At 40.2% G+C, this 21,208-nt stretch overlaps 2 protein-coding genes across 9 annotated transcripts in view; both read left to right on the top strand.

Moving 5' to 3' along the window:
- The window catches only part of LOC117559017 (DNA (cytosine-5)-methyltransferase 3A-like), a 58,767-nt gene that overhangs the window by 17,454 nt on the left and 20,105 nt on the right, over positions 1–21,208 (top strand). For 6 of the 8 annotated variants that reach the window (XM_034235666.1, XM_034235621.1, XM_034235648.1 and 3 more), the window contains 8 exons: positions 11,771–11,900; positions 12,922–12,975; positions 13,054–13,082; positions 13,578–13,727; positions 14,739–14,807; positions 14,975–15,124; positions 16,113–16,220; positions 20,918–21,047. In XM_034235666.1, coding sequence (XP_034091557.1) covers positions 11,771–11,900; positions 12,922–12,975; positions 13,054–13,082; positions 13,578–13,727; positions 14,739–14,807; positions 14,975–15,124; positions 16,113–16,220; positions 20,918–21,047 — 820 coding nt within the window. The remainder of the gene's footprint in view (positions 1–11,770; positions 11,901–12,921; positions 12,976–13,053; positions 13,083–13,577; positions 13,728–14,738; positions 14,808–14,974; positions 15,125–16,112; positions 16,221–20,917; positions 21,048–21,208) is intronic. The other 2 variants (XM_034235675.1, XM_034235657.1) reach the window with 1 other exon arrangement.
- The window catches only part of LOC117559050 (DNA (cytosine-5)-methyltransferase 3A-like), a 117,506-nt gene that overhangs the window by 79,060 nt on the left and 17,238 nt on the right, over positions 1–21,208 (top strand). The gene's annotated exons all lie outside the window — the stretch shown is intronic.

Below are 21,208 nucleotides of genomic sequence, written 5' to 3'. Positions count from 1 at the left end.
AGGATTTGTAGCTGAGGAGCTGTACTTTAAGTTTGAGGGTGGTGTTTTCTCTTCACTCATTGGAGCGACAGCTGTGGCAAAACTGCTTCCCCTTTGCCAGCCTGACTTCCAAGCTTTAGAGTCCGTGGCCGTAGCTTTTACTTTTCCTTCACTACCCATCCTAGTATCATGCATGCTTCCAAAAAGAGGGTCGTTAGCCATTTGTGATTGTCTGTATATATATGTCCCTAGGTCTGTAAACCTTGCTCTTCGTCCCTTTTTCTCTTGAACCTCGAAAGCAGCACTCCTCCATCTTTCTTTCACCTTGTATGGGAGCTTTGAGGCGACGACTCTCATGTTAGTTGGATTGTTCATTTCGTCCATATACTCTATGTCCTCCATGGCATTACGGCACGTAATCAGGAAAAGGGCATGGGCATTCAGAGCTTTTCCATCTTCAGATTTGATCTGTGGCCACTTTAGAGCTTTATCCATATAGGCGGTAGCAATCTTAAGTTCATCACCATAATGTTTCTGGAGTAGAGCCCTGGCTTATTTGTAGCCTCTCTGTGGTGCCATGTGCTCACAACTGCGGACAAGCTCTTGAGGTTCCCCTCCAGTGAACTGTTCCAAGTAGTACAATTTATCGCTGTTGCTCTCTGCCTTGCTGTCGAAGACATGGTTGAAGGCTCTTATAAAGGACTTGTAGGTGAGCGGGTCTCCCTTGAACACAGGCAAGTCTCGTTTAGGAAGATAAGACAGGTTATGCTACCTTACCAGCATCTCTGTAATCTGACTTTGACGCTGCATCACATCGTAGCTGTCCCTCTCCTCTCCTCTACGGTGACCTTCTCTGGGGCCCGGTCCGTGTGCTGCATCAGAAGCTCCATCCTGCGTGTCCATCCACCAGCTTGACTCTGTTGGGTGTGGCATGACAGTTCCTTTTAGCAGGTGTGCTGAGGCAAGTTTCTCACCATATTTAGCTGGTTTTGGAGCAGTTCTGGATCCGGTGCCAGATGTCTCTGACTTGCCATGACGTTGGCTGCGTTTGAGGTAGCTGCTCATACCATCCTGCTGGTCTTCATACCCGTCAAGCACCTTTAACTTTGCATCACATTCAGCTACAGCTGCATCCATCTCTAATTGTTCTCTTTGAGCTTTGAGCTGCTGGAGCTGCTTTGCTTGCTGCTGGAGCTGCCTTGCTTTCTGCTTTGCTTGCTGCTGTATTAGAGAGGCTTCTTCTATCTCAAGGGCCTGCTTCTTCTTTAAGGATGCTGCTCGAGCTAGCAGCACTGCCTTCTCAGCCTTGGCTCTCCTGCGAGCAGAAGAAACAGCTTGATATCATCTACTTCAGACGAGCAGGCTTCCTCTTCATGGTCCTCTTTTGTGCCTTCGCGTACTCCTTTAATCCATTTTTCGGTTATGCGTACAAACTGTTCAATGTTTGCTTCCATGGCTCTTTCAAATTAAACTTACTACAGTGCTTATACTCAACTAAAGGTGTCCAACAATAAACGCTTCGTTTTTATAGAAAATGTCTTTGTTGCACTGTCTTTCTTAAAGAACAACTTATTTAAATGTATTTTACAAACGAAAAGCAAAAGGTAATCAGCTGGTAGTTGGAATCAGCTGATCCATTCAGACTCCCTCTTCTGTTGTAGCGATCTCCCTTCCGTCTTCAAACATCAACATAACAACAGGCCACTTCACCGTCTTTTGTTCTTCGGATGTCCCACTTAATGCGCCGATCTCCGTGTGTGGAAGAGCAGTCTTTGACCCCGGCCACACGAGGACGAAAACGGCTAAACGCATAGGATTAACGCAAACGCAATCACAAACAAGCTTCCGTCCACACGCAATAGTTATCCGGAAAGTGTCCGCCCACACGAGACCGCTCCGTTTAGCTCCAACCGCTGGAGAAGCTGCAGTACATATGCAGGAGCCTGTACGTGGCGCTGTAACTTCCTCCACAAAAGCAGCGAAGAAGCATGGTTGTCATGGTTGCCCTTCTGTTTATTCTCCGCGGTGGGGGCCGAGGGAACCGGGCAGAGTTTTTCGCCAGTCAACATGTATTAAAGTTTAAATCTTCCGACAAAATTATAAAAGTGCCGGTCAAAGGTCTTCTTTGTTATTTATTGAGCTTTAAAACAAATGAATAACGACTCTATATAATATAATAATAAAATACACGGAGCCTCTCTTTTTCCTCCCTCTCTTCGGACAGCGCCAGTGTCTGTTTCATGCAGCAGCTGCTCCAGTAATGAGTGACCCGGCCGACAGTAAAAATAAACATATTTATAACTAGTTTAGGTAGTTTGAGAGGTGTCTCCGTCCTGTCAGATTAGACTTCACTCGCGTTTATGTCCATATCGAGAGAAAGATAAATAATCTGAATTCAGTGTGCAGTTTACTTTGACGCGGGGGTGAGCAGCAGAGGTGGGGAGAGGCGGGGCTATTGCGCAATCATTATCAGAAAATGAACGCTGAAGCTGCAGTACATATCCACAAAAGCAGCGAGTAAGATCCCCCCCGGATGTGTAAGTCTGCTGTAGATGTTGCACAAAGAACTGTAGCATGGTCAGTAGCGTCCGGAGCACGATAGCAACTCTGCGATCCGCCATTGTTGTTGTTGTTGGTGGCGGAACACATCAGCAATGGCGCGGGGTACGCGGAGGTGAGCAGCAGAGGTGGGGAGAGGCGGGGCTATTGCGCAATCATTATCAGAAAATGATCGTATAGGGCGCATTAGGGCTGTGCAATTAATCGTATTTTAATCGCGATTACGATTATGGCTTGCGACGATTATGAAAACAGCATAATTGACAAAATACGATTATTTTGCTGGGTGCGCTTCACCCCTCCCTAAAAGCCCACTCGGCCACGTAGGAGTGATATGTGTTGTGAGTGTTCAGCGCAAGCGCAGATGTCAGAACAAGAGCAGCAACTCGTTAAAAAGAAGGGTACAACTATTTCCACTATTTGGAAGTACTTTGGCTTTCAGGAGTCCGACGTGGAGCAAAAGAAAGTAGGCCTACAGTGCAGGATTTGTTACCAGGTTGTGTTGGCACCACACACTAACACAACCAATCTCTTTAATCATCTGAAATACAACCACAAAGTGCAATACGACCGGGCAATAATACAACAAAAAGCAGACCAAAAAGCAGATGCCGCTCGACTTCATCATCACAGTCATCGATTCAGGACGCATTGTACAGAGCAACGGCCTACGCAACGAGCTCGCAGAGACACAGAGATATTACAGGTGCCATTACATTTCACATCGCTAAAGATATGTGCCCAGTTAGCACTGTTAGCAACCAGGGCTTTAAGCAACTTGTCAACACGTTGGACAAGCGTTACGCGATGCTGTCTCGGTATTATTTCATTCGGTATTATGTGACAAATGCCGTGGGGAAGTTGAGAGAGATGTGGCTTCAGCTGACTACTTTGCCACCACAACGGACCTATGGTCTAGCCCAGGGGTGCCCAACCAGTCGATCGTGAGATGTGTCTAAAAATAGAACAACAATATTCTGTTTTATCGTTAATGTCCTGTAACATAATCTTCCTGTGCCAGAATAATGCACTTGAACGCATCAAAGCTTTGTGATTGGCCGGCGTCACCCCTGTGTCGGGGCGTGGCTGAGGGTCTTCAGTACAGGTGGCAATATTGTCACCTGCCTGCGCTCATCTCTGAAACCAGACCATGTAAACCGCCTGGTGTTTCTTGCAAAAAAATCTTTAAGAGATGACATGAGCAGCCCTACCAGCATTTGCCATGGTGGCCTAAACATTTTTATTTGGTCTTAAATTGTAGTTCAACATTTATTTCCTGTTACTTCTGGACCATGACGGTTGGCCAGCCTTCAACGTTTAACTGAGTGGAATATGTTGAATATGTTTTACCAACATGTTGGCTATATGTTAAGGAGTTTTCAGCAGGTTGTGACAGTGCACTGCAACATGTTTGATTTCATTTATTTTGGTCTAATTTATTTTTATTTATCATATTAATAATATATGTTTAGTATGGTTTTGGAAGTGCGCTCCAACATATTTGTTGATCTTGTTTATTGGTAAAATATTATTTGTTTTAAAGTTCAATAAATGGTCAATGAATAATCGTCAAAATAATCGTGATATCAATTATTGACCCAAATAATCGTGATTATGATTTTTGCCATAATCGCACAGCCCTAGGGCGCACACACGGAGCTGTTTGACCCCCCAGAGCGTTGCGTATGCCGTTCTATCCACCTTGGGACCTGTTATCGTTTCCTCAGTCGTTTAGTGCCGTATGCGGTCGTCCTCGTGTGGCCGAATGGTCTATATGACACTAAACAGTAACGCAAACGGCCGTTTTTGTCCTCGCGTGGCTGCAGCCTTTATCTTCACCTTTCATGCGACGCCGTCACTGGAATCCCTCCTTCATAGCTCGGCTTCTCCAGAGTATAGTTTTTTGACAAATGTAGTTCCAGTAATCCAAAATTCGGTTCACAGATAGCAAATAAGCTTGACACGTCTCAGGATAGTTTGTTTTTTACTTACACAAAAAGGTATCAAATACAAACACATATTCTCTCAGGTATCAAATACAAACACATATTCTCTCAGGTCAAAAAACGATGTTGCTCGGTGCTTCTTTCTCCTTCTCACACACCAATCACCAGCAGCTGCCGTCGGCTATAACGTCTCGTAATCACGAACAGCTGCGGTCGTCTATGCCCTTAATTTCACGCGGCTGGTTCCAATAAATGATATAATAGCACTAACAACAAAGGATAATAATATTCAAAAATATCAGACTATACATTTTAACATATGGCTCCTACAATGGTAACTGATGCTGAGCGGCTAACCTGGTCGGGACCAGATTAGGTTGCAGGCTACGAGCTCAACTCAGTGAAAGCACTGCCTGCTGACCAATCAGAGCTCAGTGTGCGGAGTTTAAAGCGATCAAGTCATATTACAGGAGAAAGGAAATACAGAAAAGCTGCCGTTGCAGGAAAGACAGCCGGCAAAAATCACCGACTGTGTGAACGTGAACATTAATAGAATATCACCTCCATCTTCAGAGCAATCTAACTATTATAACATTAGCGTTAAGAAAGCTTACTGAAATATCTGCCACAACATAAGTAACCGGATCAGAGTAACATTAAGTACAGTCCGCGGCATATCACTTCATAATGTATCATATATTTTCTTATCTGAGTCAGCTGAGCCGTATCTGGCCGTGCAACACTCACAGTGTCACATACTGTATGCAGAAGTATTATTTTAAGCAACACATTAAGTTGACGAAACACTCGAGACAAATGTAATTAAAGTCAGATCGTGTTTTAGACGGGGCAGTGATATCATAAACCTGTTAATGTACGCATTCAAACACTTTTTCTGTTACCAGCTGTATTCACCTTGCAGGTGCAGCTATGTGGCTTTTATCCTGGATAAAGTGTTGTCATGGATGTTTAAAGAGCCTGTGACAGCATCCCAACAACTGTTGTGCAATGAAATATTGGGCTACTAGTAATCTCGAACCGTCAGTTTAAAAAAGAAAAAGCGATACCGTTCCGTTAAATAATTTCGAACATCGCGGGAAATTCCTTCGACTCATTTTGAAGTTTTGGGGGAAGCCGGAAGTGACGTCAATGCGGGAACGCTTCACTGTGCGGCGAGAGAGCCAAACACGGACAAAGTGTGTTGTCATGCGTAGAAATGGTGAATTACTGAGTTTAGGCACGTTAATAACGTTTTAATGAAGTTGACTACAGTATATTCATATTTGTCAGTGCTTTCATGTCAATTCGGCGAACATAAACGATCGTGGTGAAGATGATGATTACATTAGGATTAAAAATCGGTAGTGAGAGCTACTGAATTTCCTCCCGTAGGATGTGATATAAAAACAAATCGATTATTTTTGTAGTTGTAAACTCAAGTGGATGAATCTACATGTATTAGTGCTTTCATGTCAATTCGGCGAACATATGATACATTAAATGATCGTGAGAATGATGATTACAAATCGTTTGTTTGTGCCGGTCTGCATTTCCTGATGAGAAAACAAACCGATGCTTTTTGTAGTTGTAGTAGACCAACATGGATTAAACGTCTGGTTTTTTTACCACAATGTTGGGGAAATTAATGGATAAAATGCACGGATTATTATTATTATTATTATTCCCACTCCGATCGGGACACTAGGTCCACCGTTTCCCCGCAGCGAGGCTCCCCCCGTTGACAGTTTACGTGGGCTGGGTGCAGTCGCGGACTGGCCATCGGGACGAATCCCGATGGGCCGGTACCGAAGTGGGCCGGTCGGATAAGTCACGAGCACATCCCCCATAGGCGGCGCGTGAGGCTCAGGTTTGGGAAGGCTAAATAACTTTTTTTACCTGACGCTGCCCGCCTCCGGCGTCTATAGAAAAGAGATCAACTCAGTGTGCGGAGTTTAAATCTCTCAAGTCATATTACAGGATAAAGAAAATACAGTTTAAACTGCCGTATGCAGAGAAGACGCCGACGTGTCGCACTTATCATTCATATTACATCATCAATCAGATCATCGATCATATAATATCATAATATATCATATATTTCCTTATCTGAGTCAGCTTCTCCAGCCGTATCTGGCCGTGCAACACTTACAGTGTCACATACTGTATGCAGAAGTATTATTTTAACACATTATGTTGACGAAACACTCGAGTCAAATGTAATTAAAGTCAGATCACTCGTGTCTTAGACGTGAACGCGCTCTCAGCTGGAGAGAGAAACCCTGGCTTGATTTACCGAGTTGATAACCAGCGTCGTAGGACCGCTTAGCGAGATCTCGTTTGTTAGTTTGTTGTTGTTAGTTTGTTTGTTACTCAAACATATCCAGGGTCTGTTGAACTGGCTTCGTAGCACAGGGCACAGGTGGCTGGCAGCGCTAATGTCAAAGACACAGACATTGCATTATATTTGTATTTTACGAGGATGCAGTGACACACATATTTACATATTTACATGTACTATCTACAGCACCCGCCGCCCCTGACATCCCCCACTCCCCCCGTTGACAATTTACTAGCGGTACCGAAGTGGGCCGGTCGAGAGTCCCGGGATGATTTTTAGTCCCATTCCACCACTGGCTACATGACCGTATGATCGGCCATATTGACGCACCTAATTCCTAAACTTCTAACAGATACAACATAAACCGATCCTTCAGCCTCATATGAGCTCTCAGACACGTTCAACATTAAACTGTCATCGCTGTCTGAGCTTGCTGCTGTGTGCGCCATCGTGCGTTTGCATGCAGATGCTGGGATCCTGAACGGTGCAGCTGGAGCGCTGTGCCCGCAATGACGTCACACATCATTTGGCGGGACTTGAAGAATCCCCTAGCAGATCCAGGAAATGGTCAACATTGAAGGGCAGATTAATGGTTATCAAAGTACAAATATCCAAAATCAGTTCAGTAACGGTTTTCAAGGGGACAATATTTACTCAAATTGATGGGTTTGGATGATGGGGGAAACTCGTGTCACAGGCTCTTTAAAGTTTAACTTCTTCATATGTCTAATATTATAATTGACTTTTCATTCAGGAAGTATGACGCTGCGCTGTGTTATGGAAATTGTGGGATCAAGTGTATTAACATTGCAGACTGTAAACTGTTCCTCTGATTAGGTCACAGCATGGGAGAGATTCTTAAATGTATGTGTGGTCAACAGAGGGGGTAAGGTTTTTGCATACTGTGGCTGAGGGGTATCTGTATATCCCATTGTCTTGTATTGAGTGAAGGTTTTTGCATACTGTGGCTGAGGGGTATCTGTATATCCCATTGTCTTGTATTGAGTGAAGGTTTTGCATACTGTGTCAGAGGGAGTGTCAGCTGGCTTCCCAGAATGTTGTTGTAATGTAAATCTGCTTTGATGTCCTCCTATAAAGAGAGACTGTTTCACTCAGAAAGGTACGTGCTCTTTTGGAGGAGACGTCATACTTGCAAGTATAAAGATCCTTATTGCTTTTATTACGAATATTGTGTTGCTGTACGTTTGTTACCTTACTGATTATTCTCTCTAGACCACAGCTGTTTAGAAAGCTGCTACGACAGCTGTCAGTATGCTTCTCCATGTTTGTGATTGGTCGAATGCTCCAAATACCACCCCTTTCATGTGAACGCGCACCTAACTAGATAGGACACGGCTGGCTTGAGCGATCCACTTGATAACCCGCGTCGTAGTACCGTTTAGCGAGAGCGCGTATGTTTTGGATTAGGCCAACCGGCTAACTCAAACATATCCAGGTTAGGTTGAACCAGCTTCGTAGTACAGGCCCCTGGACTCACATTCAGGTTCAGGTCCGGACTCAAGTCCACAGGTTCAGGTTCAGGTCCGGACTTATAAGTCTGGACCTGAACCCATGGCTTGTGTCATGTTGTGTGAGTAACTAAAGTGAACTTATTGTGAGCTAATTATCAATTGGAAATTAACTCATAATCAACTCAAATTCAAACTCATCAGGTTTATTGTGCTCCCTTCCAACTTGTGTCTACATTTCTCTACAAAGTACAAATGTAAAAAAAAAACTTTTTGCCACTTAGTCTACAAATGACTTATGACAGCAACTACAGTGAACTACTACAAAGTTCAAACGTTTATTTCATTTACCAAACTAAAGTAACCAAACAGTCCTAAATCCCTAAAACGTTGCTGAAAGGTAGAGTGTAGAGTAGACCAGTGGTTCCCAAACTTTTTGTGCCCAAGGCACACCAAAGGACAAGTAAAAATCTCAAGGCACACCTATTGTGCAAAATAGCCCTTATAACACGTGTTATCACTCATATCATGTAAAATATCTGTAAATGTGCATAATTATTTACTAATGCCAAATAAAATGTGACAAAGACAACTATATAACACATGAAATATTTATTAACGAAATATTTCAGAAATTAATTTGAAACTTTATCAAATTAAATTAGGCTTCATCAAAGCAGCAACACACTCATTTAAACCAAACAGGTCACAAAATAAAAAATGAGGCAAAGGAAACTCAGCACAGAGAACTGTCAATGCAAGGAAGCTGCATTGTCCATGGTCCGGAACTACAAATTATAAATGTAACATTTCAGCAATCAGCATTGAAACATGTGCTATTGTAAATATTTTGCCGACTTACAAATTAGTGAGATACATGTGCCTGTCGGGCGCGCAGAATTTTTTTATCCTTGGTGGCACTGAGGAGAGGGCCACTCGCAAGTCCTGTTCAACAGAGAGCCGTGACCTCCGGTTGTTCTTCATGTAAACCAGAGTAGAGAACGCCAACTCCAGAGATGGGGTCGTTACTAAAAAAATGTAATATATTACATATTACTTTTTTTAAAAAAAAGTAATATATTAAACTACTTCGTTACTATCTACATAAAGTAACTCGTTACTTTACTCGCCGAGCACGTACGAACTGCGCGTGAGTGGCAATAACTTTACTTACCAGCAGGCGGCGGTAGTGTGTATTTGTCATTCAAAACAGGCAACAACCGGAAGACAGAGAAGAAGAACAGACTGCGTGATATAAACAAACAACAAATAGCTTGCGGTAGCTTCACCTTAGCATGTGTTCTTTGCAGGTGCTTGTTGAGGTTTGACCACGTAGTGTTTCCAGCAGTGGATAACAGCTTCTGGCCTGGACACAGTTTGCACCTCACCGCTACATTCCTGTCTATTCTTCGGACGGACTCAAAGTAATGGGCATAACTCCACCCCTCGAAAGTTATCGCTGACTCAGCCATGTTTATGCAGCACTGCACGTGGAGATGTGGACTCGCAAATCGCGCAGATTACGTACATATAAACCTACAAAGTACTGATATAGTAAATTAAAACATAATTATTTTTGTGTAGTTGTATATTGCAATAATAACGTCTGGTTGTCACAAAATCCCACGGCACACCTGGACTTGCCTCACGGCACACCAGTGTGCCGCGGCACACCGTTTGGGAACCACTGGAGTAGACTATACGCATTACACTGTTCCACACCTACTATACAGTATAGGCTACACTGTAGTGACTGTACAGTCAGTGTACTGTACACTAGTGCTGGGGGGAAACGATTATTTTGAAAACGATTAATCGGGCGATTATTTGATCGATTAGTCGACTAATCGAACGATTATTTTTCTGTTGTTCATTTCATAAAAAACGTAATGTAAAAAAAACGTAATGTAAAAAATTGTATTTTCACGATACTGTGTCTCAGGGGATCTTAATATTTAAGAACCTATTAATGTGTTATACCAGATTAACGGAAATAATCTCAGCTAATTGACGATACAAACCATGTTTACCAAAACAAAACACAAGTCTCATAAGAAGCATCTAAATGACCCCTGAGCGAAAAATGCTAACGGACATAACTCAAGAAAAAAGTACCCTTATTACTTATCGTAGCTGCACATACAATATATCCGATTAAAGCTGAGACTCCACAGATTATGTAGGTATATAGTATCATCACTGAGTGATCCGGACTCGCGACAGGGGAAGCAAATACAGTAATCACAACACGTACCTTCACAGAGCTTCTAGGGAGATCGTCTTACCACCGTAGCTGTCAATCTGATCAAAAGACGTGTTCAATGGCATTAAAATGAGAAAAAACGCGGCTGAATCGGTTAATCCATAGGTTTTTAACGTCTATGTATAAAAAAATGATTGAATTTATAATCCATAATTCCATTTTATGTAAAAAATCGGAGAGCAAATGCTAGCTGCTAATGGTAGCCACCACAGCTAGCTGCTGCTTCTGCTAGGCTATGCAGCAGTCTCAGTGAGATATAAATATATAAATATCTTTGCGTTTTGGACTAACTTTAAAATATTCCCATGCTTTTGAAGACCTAGGGCGAGATGTTTTCGTTTGGGGGCTTCGTGCGCAATCCTGTGAGGAGGAGGTGGTAGCCGTTTCAGTCTCCATTGTGTTTGAAGTGCGATTGCGAACTGCTTGTTGCTTTGGGTGACCCACGTGTGTGTAGCGACGCGTCGACGCGGAAATATGTCGTCGACGATATTTTGAAGTCGACATCGTCGACGCGTCGCTACAGCACTACTGTACACCATGTATTTTCTACAACTCTACATGTGTACATTATACAGTACATACTACATACATAGTGATGTACATACATACTGTTAGAAATTAAAATCAATGTTGATATGGCGTAATTTTGAATTAAATACACTATTTAATTTAAATCAGTTTTATTCTGAAAACCGGAAGTTCACACTATTAATTTAATAGTTTTATTCTGAAAATTATTCACTTCCGGTTAGCATTAGCATGTGGCGAAATGCTATGTTTTCAAACCGTGAATCGAAGGTGAAATGACATGTGATGTGATTGATTGATTGATTGAAAAGTTTATTAACAGCTTGTATATTGGGTACAGTACAGTACAGCTCAAAACATACAATTGTTAAGGGGATGCAGACCAGAGAAAGACTTTCGTCTTGTTTACATCAGGGTCCCCCATTTCCAATTCATCATGTTGTACACTGAGCACACTGGGATAAGCACTCATTTATTGACGCTGAATAACGTTTATCAGGGAATATTTAAATAACCACAGGCACCAGAATATACGTAAGTGCTAGTTTTTTTGCGAGTCCAAGTACCGGTTCCCGACGTTCCGGTTTTAACCGGACTTCAACCGAAACTTTTTACAAGTCCGGCGTACCGGTACGCAGCACTAGTTGTGATTGTGTTTATTTAATATTGTGCCCTTGCTGTGTCTCAGGCTCTGGGAGCTGAAGAGGCCACGCTGTTCTCTGAGAGTGAAGCTTTAACAGAAAGTGATTCTGAGCTCACGTCCGACGGATTTCCCTCTGATAACAACCGCTGCACGGACCCCCGAATCCACTCTGAAGGTGAGAGGAATCATATTCACATTCTGCTCCCTGATCTATCTGCGAATTGAAAGTACTTATTGCCTGAGATCGCATGCTGTGGTTTTATTAAATGTGCCAAGTGCTAGGACTGTCTTAGGGAAGAAAGCTTTTAGATGTGCAGCTCCACTAACATGGAACAGTCTGCAAAAAGAATGGAAAATTACCAAGCTAGTACCACTACATGTTTTTAAAGCTCGGTTGGATGCTACAAAATCAGATGCTGTTGGTACCTGTACATGTGGTTAGATATGTAAATTGTAATCCCTGTACATTTTGCTGTATGATGTCCTTTTGTTGTTCTGTTGTTTATGTTTTTATGTCTTCTTGTGGAACCTACTGCTGCAGGTCTCCCTTGAAAAAGAGATCATTGATCTCAATGGGATTTTACCTGGATAAATAAAGGTTTTGAATTGAATTGAATATAATCCAGATAATAAATACGCATCTAATTTGATAACTGTACCACGCTGGTATAGTAATTATTCATTTGATGTATATGTTATGCAAAAGTGTTTGAGATCTCAAAATGCTAAAAGAATTTCTGAAATTCTCAGAATTATATATTTTTCCTGGAAATCGCGGAAATTCCATTTTTTCCCCCCATAAAATCTCAGAATTCTCACTTTTTTCATAAAATCTCAGAATTATGTTTTTTCTGAAAATCTCCAAATTATAATTTTTGGGGAAATTCTCACTTTTTCCCAGAAAATTCTTACTTTGGATAATCTCGTTTTTTTTCTCGAGAAATCTCATTTTTGGGGGAAAATCGCAAAATTCTCTTTTTTGTGGGAAAATCTCAACATTCTGTTTTCCCCTAAGAATTCTTAATTTTTTTTTCAGAAAAACTTGAAATTCTCACTTTTCCCCGAAATCTCAAAATTATGCTTTTTCCTGAAAATCGCTGAATTTTTACTTTCCATGAAAAATCTCAAAATTAAAACATTATTTTTTTCGAGTCTGAAAACAAATCCCAAACTGCCCACATGCTCTCTTTCTCTAGCAATGAATGGTCTCAAAGTAAAGCATTGTGAAGTCCGCCTCACAAAGATAAACGGTACGTAGCATTTCTGGTTCAGGATTTATATTTCTGAAGATTTCAACGTTCAAACTTACTTTATATTTTCTTCAACAGACGATGAGAATGGAGACGATTGCAAAGAGGTAATACACACATTTCAGAAAAAAGCTAGAATTAAAAAAAATACTTATTTATTATTTGAACATGAAAACTGTCAGCTTCTAGTACATTGCTTTCCCGTACATTTACCACTTTCATCTCAGAATTCTCTAGTTTGTTGCTCGTAAATGTTGTACCGTTTATTTACCACTTTATTTTTCGTGTACATTTATTTCACTAGATTTATCACATTAATCTCAGAACATTTTCTATTTCTTCTATAATTTTTTTTAAACTACACTACTCAGCTTTACACTCAACTAGTAAACAAAGACCAGAACTAATCAGAACAAGTATTGTTTCTCCTGCATCATATTTGTTGTTTGAATTCTCATCTACTGACATACTTTTCCCTTTACTAACCTCATTATTTTCATCGATACGGCCATCATAACCACTTGCATGATAAGGTTACGTTTTCCCTTTATGACGGTGTGTTGTGATATTTGAGTGTGTAATGGGAGTGTGTTGTCTCTCAGATGACCACTAGGGGAAGTTTTGGCTGGGAGAGCAGCTTGCGGCAGAAACCTCAGGCCCGCGCAGTGTTTCAGGCGGGTGTTAGCACCTGGTCCGCCCCCCAACCTATTGATCAGGACAGCAGAAAGGGTCTGGAGTCCCAGGAAGAGAGGGTAGGTGTACTCAAGTATACTACCAGAATACCCTTGGGCCATGACTGATGTATCTGACCTCTGAAACACTACAAAATAACTAGCTAAAAGACAAATACTAGTGAGCTCCTTGCACAACAACACATATCTGATAGCGTAATAGAGCCCTGCAGCTATGATGTTTTTCTGTTAGCATCTCCCTTGAGCCCATGACATTTCTCCATGTGATTTGATTTATTGAAGACAATAATCTCTGTGGCAAAATGTATGACACAGACATGTTTTGTTTAGCAGGATAATAAAGATAACCCGGACATTTAAAAATCTATTTAGATAATTTAAATTAAAACTACAGGGAAATAGATTCTACTGTTTAGTTTTTTTATGAAATATCAGAACTTTTTACTTAAAAACTAAAAATTCTGACTTTTTTCAGAAAATCCAAAAATGCTCACTTTATCGAAAATTCTCACCTTATTTCTAATAAATCTCAGAATTCTCACTTTTTCCAGAAAATCTCAGAATTCTCACTTTTTTGGGAAAATTCTCACTTTTCTGAAAATCCTATTTTTTTTCAGAAAATCGCAAAACTCTATAAAAAAAACTAAAAAAAACCTCTCCAGATGGCAGAATACTGAATTATTCGTCAAATCTATACAAGCAGTATATCTGTAGTCTAATGACCTTGTCATCAGTATGCCAACCCCAACATTTAAACATCTATTTAGATAATTTAACTTAAAACCACAGGAAATAGATTCTACTGTTTAGTTTTTATTGGATTTTTCCAGCTTGATTAGTTGATCAGAGTGAATTGATACATCTTAAGAAAAAAGGGCTCTCTTGTTTTTAACTAATTCTCTCCTCCATGACACCTGAAATGTAATATCAAACACAATGATTTGTGGTGCATTTTCTAACTAACTAACATCAGTTATGGCTTTTATTTGTAAGTACGCAGATCGTCCTCACCTAAACTACTTTTTAAAATGTTTGACTGAAATGTTTGACACTTATTTTAATGTTTTAAAGTCTCAGGCAGAAGAATCATCTCCGATCAGTAAACCCACTCCAAGAAATCGCCGGAAACACGTCTACACGGTAAAGAATAAAACAGAATCATGTCTTTTAAATTACATTTAGAAAGAAAACTGTTAGAAAAATATCCCTTGCTTGAGCTTCAATATCAGGATCCATGTATTTGTGATCCTCTCATTCAGTATTTTCCCAACACTAACTGTTTATGATAATCCACGTTTTCCCTGCAGGACGGGAAGGGTTTCCTGCGCGGGGAGTTGATCTGGGGGAAAGTGAAGGGTTTCTCCTGGTGGCCCGGGATGGTGATCCCCTGGAAAAGTAAATCCTCTCCTCCCGGGATGAGGAGGGTCGAGTGGTTCGGAGACGGGATGTTCTCAGAGGTAAGAAGAACGCTTTTCTTGGTTTTTAAACCTATGAACGGAGATGGCAAAAGTACACACATCCTTTACTGAAGTAGAAGTACAGATACTCGTGTTTAAAAATACTGAGAGTAGTAGGGCTGTACCCGAATATTCGTTCGTTGGAGTACTATTCGCCGGGTTTCAATTTCGTTATTCGGATTCTATTATATAGCTTGTGCCTCTTCGGGGGGTGCTAACACTTAACCATAAACGCTATCGTTTACTTTCTCAGTCTTTATATGTAGACTTTTTCTCCATTAATCTCTGTTATGTTGTTTCCATAGCAACAACAACTTCCTGTCAACAGCGCTACCTCTCCTTCAAAATAAAAGCATGTCCATAAATAGGAAGCCAAGCCAAATGACACTTAAGACATATACAACTGCAACGAAAGTAACAAACACAATGCGATATCCTTTTCAATTTCAAAGAACACAAATTGGGTTAAATTAACAAATAACTATAAAACAACAATACTGTAGAATAACAAAAAGAATGGGACAGCCCTTGAAAGTAGAAGTACTGACTAAACTTCTTTACTCAAGTCAAAGTAAAGAGGCTTTAAAATGTACTTCAGTAAAACGTACCCATAACTAGCAGCTGTTTTAAGGAGTACCTGACCTCCCTTTATATTAATAGAACAATAATGTCATTGTTAGCTAATGAATGTTTCACCATTCAATACTCACTACATTACAGTGTCTTATATTCATCATGTGACCGTCTGTGTTTCTTGTAGTTATTTAATTGGCTCTTTTTACTGCACTGTTAGTGTACAGTTATATTATTATGTTGCTGTGTTAATTGTGTCTTTGTAACTCTGGGACAACAACTTCCTTTGGGATAAACAAAGTCTTATCTTATCTATGTCTCACAGTGTTACATTTGATTGATTGAACACTAAATGTGAAGAAAACTCCACATGTGTTGAATTGCATTTTCACATCATCTTTGCTTCCTGTTGCAGAGCTACACGGAGGGTCTCATGGTCTTCAGTGCCTTCAATAAGTGCTTCTGCAAAAACTCCTACGCCAGCCTGCCCGTCTACAAGGAAGCCATTTACCAGATCATCGAGGTAAGACCCCACATTATATCTGTCGCTATAATCTTTACAGTAGGTCGAATGATCTGTTTCTCTCACATCCTGTTACTCAAGATTGATTTTGATATCTGTACATTTTCTCTTTTTACTATTGCCGTTTTTTTAAGGCGAGACACGGCAGGCAAAAACATCGTTTTTCATGCACTGGTACATTTCGAGATTTTGTGCTATTTTGATTCCATAACATGTTTTCTTTCAGGCTTTTGGAAGTAAAACGTACAAAATACACATTTAGGTGTTTATTTGACTATAGTTTGTCTATTTGCGTCACCAAAAGTTAGCAAAATGTCCGCTTCAGTAGCACTTACACACACCAAACCTTCCAGTTATATTCCTATCAATATTCTGAAGGTTTTTACAGAAGGATTTGTTCATATATAATTCATAGCCTGAATTATACAACATTGTATACCTAAAAACATGGCGAAGATTGATATTTTAGGGCTGTTGACAGTATTTTCTGATTTATGGAGTGATAACAAGAGATATAAAAAAATCCCTTCTGTAAAAACTTTAGCTTCTAATATGACTACAAAATGAAACAAGAATGTTGAACCTGGCTTTATCCAATGTTCATATTTGTGTTCCTGAAGTATTAACATATGCGCAAATTTAATGAGTATGGCTAATTTGCATATTCAAACATACTATTTCAGAAAACTTGTAATACAAAAAACAATTGCCTTAATGTAATTAATTAACTGGAGAAATGTCTTGCTGATATCTTTAAGTTAAAAAACTTACCCTATTCACCTGAGGTGTCTCGCCTTAACCAGTTAAACCCCACGGCCCGCGGGCGGCGGCAAAACGCAACATCTTGCAAGAAACAGCGTCCGAGGGCTTGCAATGAACTAAATCAGATATTTGTAACCAATTGTCATTACTACTTTGTACGCTTCCCCTTGGTAACTCTTGTCTGTTACTTAACCTGTAACCAATACCTTCTGCTTTTTCTAAGACTATTGGCCAAAACCAAGTCGTATTTATCTTTTAACCTCTTAAGCCCCAAGCCTGTTTTTCAGGTTTCAGGCTCGAAAATGACATGCCCAAAACAAAGGACTATAACTTAACTTCTAAAAGGGTTATATGAATAATTTCTTTTATCAAAGCAAGGTCACATCTGTGAGTTGGATGTTGAAGTGTCAGAATCAATAAAGATGTTTCAGTGTCAGAGTAAATCCAGATGGAACATAGTCAAAAAGTGTACATTTTTGTCTCCGCCCAAATAAAACCCATTACTTATAGTGAAAACCACCCTTGAATGATGGGTTAGTAGCCTAAAAGCTTTAGGAATCCAAAGTATAACATAATAAGTACCCTGTATCAAGATTGAGGCAAAACAAGTGAGAATTGACCTTTTTAGAGAGATTTAGCAAAAAAAAAAGTCCAAGAGGACTAAGCTTTGGGCACATTTGGTTCCATCAGTGCCATTTAACCTTTTTCAGGTACCAGACTGTAAAAATCATTGTACAACATTTAATTATCACTATAGGTATTCATTCCATAAAAAAAAAAATTATTGTTAAAAAAAAAAAAAAATTAAGTGGGTGTGTGTGTGGAGTGTGTGTGTGTGGTGTGTGTGGGAAGTTCCCTCTTTGCATGAGATGCATGTTACTTGCACAATAAAAATGAGGAAACTTAGGAAACATTTGACTCCAACTGGAGCAGATTTATTAAAAAAAATTAGCAACACACTATACAACAAGCATTTTTTGGGTAAAAAAAAAACTTTATACAAACCCTGAATGTTACAGTATTACTCCAGTAAGTCATGCCATGCCCTGTAAAAGTTATTTTTGGTAGTGAAGCACAGAGGGACCTGACACTTCCTGCAGTACACAGGTGTCTTCACTCCTCAGTTGCCAGCATCAGAGCACCTCCTGACCTTGGTGGCATCTTCCCCATAATACTCGGGCATCCAGAAGCCATATCCTCATCGCCTTCCTCACTGTGAAAACAAATGTGGAAAAAACAAATAGATTAATTCTCTGGCTTGTACTTTCAAAAATGTAACTCAAATCAGAAATAATTTCTCTACAACAACAGCAGAACATCAATTTTGAGTGTGTGAAATAACATTATATCACTCAAAATGTATACCGTGTAAATTATGTGAGACGGGGTTCATATAATCTGTTCAATATTTCATATTAATATTCTGTCTGTCATATATATGTGTATGTATATATATATATATATGTATGTATATATATGTATGTATGTATATATATATGCATGTATATATATATATATATATGTGTATGTATATATGTGTATGTATGTATATATATGTATGTATATGTATATATGTATGTATATATATGTATGTATGTATATATATATGTGTATATATATATATGTGTATGTATATATATATGTGTGTATGTATATATATGTGTGTATGTATATATATATGTGTGTATGTATGTATATATATATATGTGTATATATATATATACGTGTGTATGTATATATATATATATATATATGCGTGTGTGTATATATATAGTTGTAAGTCACTTTGGATAAAAGCGTCAGCTAAATGAAATGTAATACTATGTGTTAAATTCAACATGTATATGTCTTGTTTATTTCAACAACAAGAACAAGAAACGGCATCCATCTTCTTTGTTGTTGTTGAGTGTGTGAAAGAACATTATATCACAAGATGGATGCCGTCGTGTTATTGTCACGTGTGTGAAATTACTAGATGAATACACTCTTACACCAAATAAATAACAAAAAGATAAAAACAGATGAATACTCTTACACCAAATAAATAAGTAATAGATACAAACAGAGAGAATCCATACCTTTCCGGTGACGGAGGTTCATAATCAGAGTCATTACTGTCCCCTTCGTGCGTGATGAGATATCTATCTTCCGACGGAGAGTCCTGAAATACGATGTCCAATGCCTCCTCGACGGACAAAAAAGTCTTCTTTCTGGCTGCCATTGCTACAATGAAGACAAAGAAAACAAATCCTGCTGTTTCGCTGATCGATCTGCCGTTCTCTGCTCTCCTGTCGCCGCGGGACATGCTATGCTACGCTATAGCCTAGTATGCAGCGTACAAAGACTGGGTCGTGCGTAAATCAGCTGATACTGCCTGTATTTATACTTACGCAAACTCCTATCTCTGGAACCCATTGGTCGATTTGGGTGATTGACACCTTTTTAGAATCGTTAGAGCCAATCGAATCGAGTAGCAGTTTCAAATTACGTAAATACGTCATGCCTGCGGAGGGGGAGCTATGCGTAAAAAGCAGCTCCCGCAGCTGAATCCACGGACTGTTAATCGTTGGACCTACTCTTCTGACGTGAATGAAAGGATTGATTCTCAGTAATCATTTTAAAGTGACAAGAGACATTGGATTAACCCTGAGCAGCGTTTTTATTCCTTTGAACACAACTTTTGATCACAAAACAGCCAAGGTAAGACCTAATTATTGTCAGGGATTTGAAAACTGATATTGTTTACTTGCTATGTTGTGGCTGCCAGCTCGGTTAATGTTGGGCCTGTAGTGATGGGGTGTACACCCATGGAATCTGGAATCTCAGCTTTCAGAAAATGTGTTGTTTGTGCGGAAAGGATGAATTATAAATGATCGTTTTTGTGAGTTATGAGCAGACATAGCAATTGCCCGTTTTTGACATGGGGTCATTTAGAGGCTTCTTGTGAGACTTATTTTTCTAAAAAAAAATTTTTTTTCGTATCGTCAGTAAGCCAAGTTTCCTCCGGTCAGATGGGTATGGAATATTAATAGTTTCATGAATGACACTTCAGATATAGCACTGTTGCTACATATATAGCATTTTCGGACCCGAGCTCGGGTCCGTGGGGCTTAAGAGGTTAAAGACCTGGAAAGGGTTATTAACGCCTTTGTTACCTCAAGACTGGACTATTGTGACGCTCTGTATGTGGGTATGGACCAGGCATCAATTAAACGCCTCCAGCTAGTTCAGAACGCAGCTGCACGTCTCCTGACTGGCCACAAAAAACGTGACCACATCACCCGAATTCTGGCCTCACTACACTGGCTTCCAGTTCGGTTCAGAATTTATTTTAAAATCCTTTTATTTGTTTTTAAAGCACTAAATGGGTTGGCTCCGGCCTATATAGCTGAACTCCTCCAGCGCTACACCCCAGGCAGAGCTTTAAGGTCTGTTGACCAGCTGCTGTTCGGAGTGCCTAAGACCAGGCTCAAACCCCGAGGGCACCGAGCCTTCGCAGCAGCTGGCCCCAGGCTCTGGAACACTCTGCCCCTCCATGTGAGGTCGGCCCAGACCCTAGGGGCTTTTAAAACCACACTGAAGACTCACTTCTTCTCTCTGGCCTTCTAGTCAGAGTGGGGTCACGACTCCTGACTGTTCCATGTGTTGCTTTATCTGTTGTGATTTATTGTCTTTTATTGTGATGTAATGTGTTTTTATGTGTTTCAATTACATGTACAGCACTTTGGCTCGACCAAAATCGTTTTTAAATGTGCTCTACAAATAAGATTTGATTTGATTTGATTTCTGACAATTCTCCTGTTTGAATCGACCTACCTGTGTTGTGTTGACTCAGATAATGTTGTGTTGACTCAGATAATGTTGTGTTGACTCAGATAATGTTGTGTTGACTCAGATAATGTTGTGTTGACTCAGATAATGTTTGTGTTGTGCAGCTGGCTGGTGAGCGCTGTGGGAAGTCTTTCTCTGGAAAAGGAGGAACCAAAGAGAAGGAGCTGAAGCTGATGCTGGACTGGGCCTCTGAGGGTTTCCTGCCCTCCGGCCCCAAGGGATTCCTGCCTCCTGGTATGAGCGCTGTTATCAACATTTAGGGATGCAGGGATGATGTATTTTTGTAGGCCGACCCGGAATTAAACTGCTCATGGGTTCTTTGGACAAAAAGCAACGGGATTTCTCCAGAGGATTTTGGAAAATAGCTCGAATTAAGATCTGTGGAAAATGAACCT

This window comes from Gymnodraco acuticeps, unplaced genomic scaffold (genome assembly GCF_902827175.1).
Source record: "Gymnodraco acuticeps unplaced genomic scaffold, fGymAcu1.1, whole genome shotgun sequence".
In the NCBI taxonomy this organism is placed as follows: Eukaryota; Metazoa; Chordata; class Actinopteri; order Perciformes; family Bathydraconidae; genus Gymnodraco; species Gymnodraco acuticeps.
This window is presented reverse-complemented; position numbering and strand designations above follow the sequence as displayed.